At 34.6% G+C, this 6447-nt stretch overlaps 1 protein-coding gene across 1 annotated transcript; it reads left to right on the forward strand.

The window, feature by feature from the left end:
• Positions 1 to 302: 302 nt before the first annotated feature.
• Positions 303 to 1446, forward strand: LOC149024831 (MLP-like protein 423). Its single transcript, XM_089145023.1, has 2 exons — positions 303 to 574; positions 850 to 1446. The coding sequence occupies exons 1-2, from the start codon at positions 385 to 387 to the stop codon at positions 1119 to 1121; spliced, it is 462 nt and encodes a 153-aa protein (XP_089001149.1). The 5' UTR covers positions 303 to 384; the 3' UTR covers positions 1122 to 1446.
• The last annotated feature ends 5001 nt before the right edge of the window (positions 1447 to 6447 follow it).

A 6447-nucleotide genomic window follows, 5' to 3' on the forward strand; every position in this document is an offset into this window, starting at 1 on the left:
ATTAAATGTGTACATGGTATTTTAAACGGCTAGAATTTGATGAAATCCACAAGGTGTGCATCCAGCGGTGGGCACCATCGACACCACCACACCATAGCAAAGCACAATCCACTAAAAATATTCTTATTCCACCACTCTTCTCATCCAAAGGTTAAATCAGGACCACCACTTGTTGTTGAGTCTAAAAGAATCCTTCCTTCAGCATCTTCTTATTTCTATTTAATAATATCTATTCATGTAAGGTGGTCCTTAATTACCTCTCGGTATAGATATAAATATCACTCCTATCAGACTATCATCTGCACCCAAAATCCTCAAGACTCCCCAGTTGTGTTCTTGTTCTATATTTGTTTGGCCTTCTTGACCATTTTAAGGTGTGAAAGCATGGCTGCTACTACTGGTAAGGTTGAGAGAGAAACAGAGATACAATCCCAAGCTGACAAGTTCTTTGCCAGTTACAAGAACCATGCAAATCTCTGCACCAAACTTGTCCCTGACATTATGAAGAATATTGAGATTATTCGAGGATGTGGAAAGAGCCCGAATTCTGTTCTTCATATAAAAATTGCCTGGGGTAAGCATATGTTTCTATTAATAATATATACTCCGGCCATCGCTAGTTCTTGTTGTTGGAAGAAGAGTCTCACATGTCACTTTTGAGATTTTGATCGAAAGGCGTCAAAAGTGACACGGTGGGACTATCCACATCAACCCACAAAATTTCAAACTATTGGATGGAGGGGTTCACAAATATATATATATAAGATTTTACATTAGATACGTACGACTATTTATATCAACCAAAAAGCTTGAATATATAGCTGGGCTAACTGAGTTGTGATGTTACAGGGGAATACGATTCTTTGACAGCAATGGAGAAGATCGAATGCGTTGACGACGAGAACAAGAAGCTTGTGCTGAGTTTCTATGAAGGAGACATCGGGAAACTGTACAAATCCTACAGGGCGACACTGCAGCTAATGTCAAAATGTGGCAAGAACACAGTCAAATGGACTATCGAGTACGAGAAGGCAAATATGGAAGTGCCTGCTCCAACCACCTTTCTGGATTTGGCTGCTGAGTTGACTAAGGCCTTCGATGCCTATGCTCTCACTGCATAGATCGAGTTTATAAACTGGGAACAACCCAATTTGAATAAAGAGTTAGCTGCATAGCTAAAATGAATAAATAAATAAATAGAGAGATTCTATTATTAGGTTTACTATGGAAGCAGCAGCTCTAATTTGTAGTTATCTCTCTGGAGTCTGGACCATCGACAATACTAGCAAGGAATTATCTATTACAACAGTCAGGAAAGGGTGATAATTTTACTTTTCTGAATCCAGTTAAGTAAATATGAATGAAGGTGAGGAAGGCAGAGGAAAAAAAAAGAAGAGAAATAAATATAAATATATACAAATAAAGGGAAAAGGTAAAAAAAAAAAATCTCCAATGCCGACAGCAGATCCGGATTAATAGTACGACGGTGCGGTTTTAGATGGTGCGGTTCGGTAGGGTTAAACGGTTTCGGTATGCAATTGACATTTTTACCTCCATAGGAAGTCTTCTAGATTTGCAAAGGCAAATAAAGATCTATTTTCTACTGCCTTAATCAGAAGTTTTACAATGATGGATAGGTTTGATGCTTGAGAATTGAATAAACTATCTCTTAAAAGAGAGGTTTTAAAGAAAAAAAAATAAGAATATTGAGGGTAGAATAGGAATTTTATATTATGATTTAAACTTTATCTTTTATTTGAAGGTAAAATGGTAATTTCTCCTCAACTGTTAACAACTAAGGGATGGTGTTAAGTTTTGTAGAACTTTTTAGTATGGTTCTCACACATTGTGTATGGCCCATGTTTGAAATGTCAGGGAAGCACCAATGAGGAAGTGATTCAAAAGGCAGGGGGTTCCGCATGTTTTGCTGCAAAGTCGAAGATACATGTAGAAATTCTTCAATGCAATGCTAACCTTTTCACCTAAAAAACAAACAAAAAAAGAGAAAAACATGTTACATGCACTCCTTGAATTTTGCCCCGTTTTAGAAGTTGATATTTGGGGTATTATATCAACAAACCTAATGTGACATAATTGATATGAGCTGAAATTTAATGATATTTTTAACCTTACTACATCATGATATAGATTTAACGTGACATCTCTCTATTTTCTTCCTCCCTTTCTGATTAACCTCTTCTTGCCAACCATTCTCCAAGAGACCTACCTCCACTTGCCTATTAGAAATTAGATATTACTGTATACCATAGTTATTGTGCATAAGCTATATATCATTGTTTGATGTTATTCCTCTTCTTATTTTTTTTTTCCTGGTAGGATTGTATGATATGTTATGCTAATCCTTATATATATAGTGAATCTCAATATGAGATCACAGTTTGAATCCTAGACGTGTCCTACTTACATTGCCCAACCATTAGGTATCTCTTGTATGGTCCTCACACTACCCATTTTTATGTGTTACCAAAAGGTTTTAGGAGATACAAACATATATAGAACACCTCTTAAAGAAAAGAAAAAAAGAGACAAGATAAAAGGAAGAGCTGATGCGTTACCAATAGCTAAAAGAGATAAGAAAATAGAACACTTTTCATATTTGGCTATTCCTCACTAACATCAGCTTATCATCTTTTATGGAATAAGAAATAGTTTTATGCATAAAGTTAACCCAAAGCGCAAAAGGAAGCAGCCGGATTCTTGGAAAATTGCTTCTCTAAGATCTCATGAAGAGGGAATTTGGCAAGTCACTTCCGTCCAATTCACCATTTCTCATCTGTTGGACATTGAGAACTTGTCTATTTAAATATCATTTTATTCACCAGCTCTGTCTCCAGCTTCTGGATTTTAATATTTTGTTATTTTCTGGAAAAAATTCTGTTTTACATTCAAGAGTTAAATAGATTGTTAATGGACCATATTATCTTATGATAGAATTCCCATTATCAAAGCTTGGTTAAGTTCGAACCAAATTGATTTCTTCGATCCTATGGTAGAATACTAGAATTAATTCAACCAAAAAGGAAAAATATATATATTAGAATTAAATTATTAATGATGTGGAGATTGTCAATGGGGAGACCACCATTAGATTTTGACTTGTGGTTCGAACTAAAACCCAAGCCCGCAGAGACCCACCCAGAAATTTTCCATGCTTAATTGATTCTGTGGGCCAAATTTGGCTTTGGGTGAATCCCCAGAATAGGTCCGGCAGCCACCAACCTCTACTTTCCTTATCTTTTTGAAGTGGTCGTCCGAATATATTCTTCCATGCACTAAGAGTTTATTTATGCTATCCAGAACTTTTTCTTGTGCAAAGCTTAGCTCAGACCACTATTCATGGATGGGTCTAAGAGAACCATTCCTCTCATTGTAGATATAAATATGATCCTTATGAGACTATCATCTACACTTAAAATCCACAACACTTCCCCAAGTGTGTTCTTGTTCGTTAATTTCTTATGGATGATGCTAGTGGTAAGGTTGAGATAGAAATAGAGATACAATCTCCAGCAGACAAGTTCTTTGACATTTACAAGAACCATGCAGATCTTTACACCAAAGTTGCCCCTTGCATGTTCAAAAATGCTGAGATTATTCGAGGATGTGGAAAAAGCCCGAATTCTGTTATCCAAATAAAATACTCCTTGGGTAAGTAAATATATATCTTTTGATACAAGGTTTTACATTACGTTCATAACTATGTTATACTAATCAGAATAGCTTGAATGGCAAAGATCTAATTGATGAGTTGTGATGTTACAGGGGGAGGACATGATGCTTTGACAGCAATGGAGAAGATCGAATCCATAGATGATGAGAACAAAAAGCTTGTGAAGAGTTTCTATGAAGGAGACATTGGGAAACTATACAAATCCTTCAGGGTGACAATGCAGACAATGTCCCAGTGTGGCAAGAACACAGTAAAATGGTCAGTCGAGTACGAGAAGGCAAATATGGAAGTACCTAATCCAACCCCCTATCTGGATTTCGGTGCCCAGTTCACTAAGGCCTTCGATGCCCATGCTCTCACTGCATAGATCGAGTTTATTAACTGGAGTACATTACCTAGTTGAATAAAGAGTTGTTGAAAAAAAAGAAAGAAAAAAAAAAAGAGACTCTTAATATATCTTTAGTAAGGATATTAATAAAGCTGCAGCTCTAGCTAATTTGTAACATCTCTCTGGATCCTCTATAGTACTAGCAAAGGATCATCTATTGCAACAAAGGGTGACAATCTGACTTTTATTAATCCAGTAAAAGGAAATATGAATGGAGTTAAGGAAGGCCGGGAGAAAAAAATATAAATAACTAAATATGCAAACAAAGTTAAAAAGGAAAAAGATTTCTTGACTTCTTGTACTGGGTTACAATTTATAACATAATTTGGTACCTGTGCACTTGTGAAATAAGGAATTTCAATGCATGAAGATAAACAGAATTTTATGGGTTACTTACGTATGGAAGGTGTGTAAGTTAAAAATTCAGAATAAATACTTAAAGTATACATTCTTTAGGACCAATGGAGACCATTGAAAACACGGCAAAATCTTTTCTTTTGTTTCCTGTAAAGGACTAACTCTCTTGTTGATACTAAGATCTTCTCCTCTATGCTCCTTTTTTATTGACTCAATAGAACAATCATTCTCTGTATACCTTCCTTATGTGCAGAAAATTATGTGTAATTGATTAGGGCTAATGGAGAGATCTAGCATTTCTATTCGGTTTTGGTGTTTTGTATTCTGCAGCCTATATAATTATAGTTTTAGTTATATTTGTAATTGGATTTGGGATTTAGGTTCAATTATTTGTACATGAATAAAATATTAATTATATGTAGATTAGGGTTTTAGATTTTCCTATAAATAATATCTATTGATAGTACTCTAGATAAATTAATCCCTGCAAAAGATTGGAGAATCTATCATGGGGTTCATCTAGAGGTGTAAATGGATAACCGAAATATGTTTTCGAATTCACATCCGCATCCGTTTAGGGGTATCCGAATCCGTCCGATTATTAATAGGATGCGGATATGGTATACCCCTTTCTTACCGAATATCATCCGTCCGATAAAATTATCCGATTAAGTTACTTATTTAGATTTATTATTCTTATTTTTATAATTTTTGCCTGTAATATGTGACTATTTTTCTAGATTTTTTACTAAAATAGCTACTAAAGTTGTTAAATTCTTAAATTTCAAACCTAGCCCTCACAAATAAAAAGGTAAAAGATGTAAACAGGTAGTCGAAAACTTGTATTCAATCTATATTCATGTCTATTTAGAAGAATCTATTTTAAGAAAATAACTATCCGATTATTATCCGAATCCGACAAAATCCGTTCGAAAATTGATAAGATATTATCCGAATCCGTCCGAATATAATAGGATGCGAATATGGATATACCACTATCCGATCCTAATCCGGTCCGTTTACACCCCTAGGTTCATCCCCTATCCCTAGAGTGGATGGGGGTCAACAAAAAGTACCATTTCGTGAGGTGTGTGAGAGTGGTGTGAGTTGGTGATTTTGCAAGACCACATTAAAATTTTCGTGTGTTTTAATTCTATATTTCTTCTTCTTCTTTTATTTATTTATTTTTTATTTTTATATGTATCCGGTATTCCTAACAAGTGGCATTAATTGAACAAAGGTGTGCAAAGATCTAAGAAAGAGAGGAATGGTGCAAAGACAACAGAGATGGATTTATCAAATGTATATGACTCTTTGGTATAAAGATCATGAAATTGAAATTTTTTTTTTTTTTTTGTGATTCTCCATCTGACTTGAAGACTGGTGATCGAAAAGGAAAAAAAAAAAGAAAAAGGGATCATGGAGAGATGGTGGGATGCAAGTCATTTGAAAAAATAAAGAGGAATGGTCGGTTATTGATTGTCAAAAAGTGATAGCTACTTTTTAACGTCGGAGGTAACAGTGGCCGTGAGGTTTGGTGTTTTGTTTAAATCCTTTTTTTCCCTCCCCTTATGATGATTATATTGTGTTAAAAAAATAATATATATGGTTGAGAAAAAAAGTGGTGGAACGTTAATCTATATATAACAGGCTATTGGGTAATGGATGAATAGTTAAAAAATAATATATTGGGTTGGCGTTATTTATTTCTTAGTGGAGCAACTAGTTGCTTGGACGAATATATTCACAAGACCACTTCAAGAGAAAGGAGATAAGAAGAAGATAGAACACTTATCATATTATCCTAAAGTCAGAATCTCCATAGAAATTCCTCACTAAATCTGCTTATCTTCTTGAGTGAATTAAGAAAAAGTTGTACCCATAAAGTTAACTAGAATGCGGAAAGGGAGAGATGGAAATTATATTCGGGCACAAAGTACAAGACTGAAAAACAAATATTATAAGATTTATTTGATTGGCGATACATAATATTTTTGTAAAAATTGAAGAA

Source organism: Hakea prostrata, chromosome 2, assembly GCF_041222555.1.
Source record: "Hakea prostrata isolate BN-2017 chromosome 2, UWA_Hpros_2, whole genome shotgun sequence".
Taxonomy (NCBI): domain Eukaryota; kingdom Viridiplantae; phylum Streptophyta; class Magnoliopsida; order Proteales; family Proteaceae; genus Hakea; species Hakea prostrata.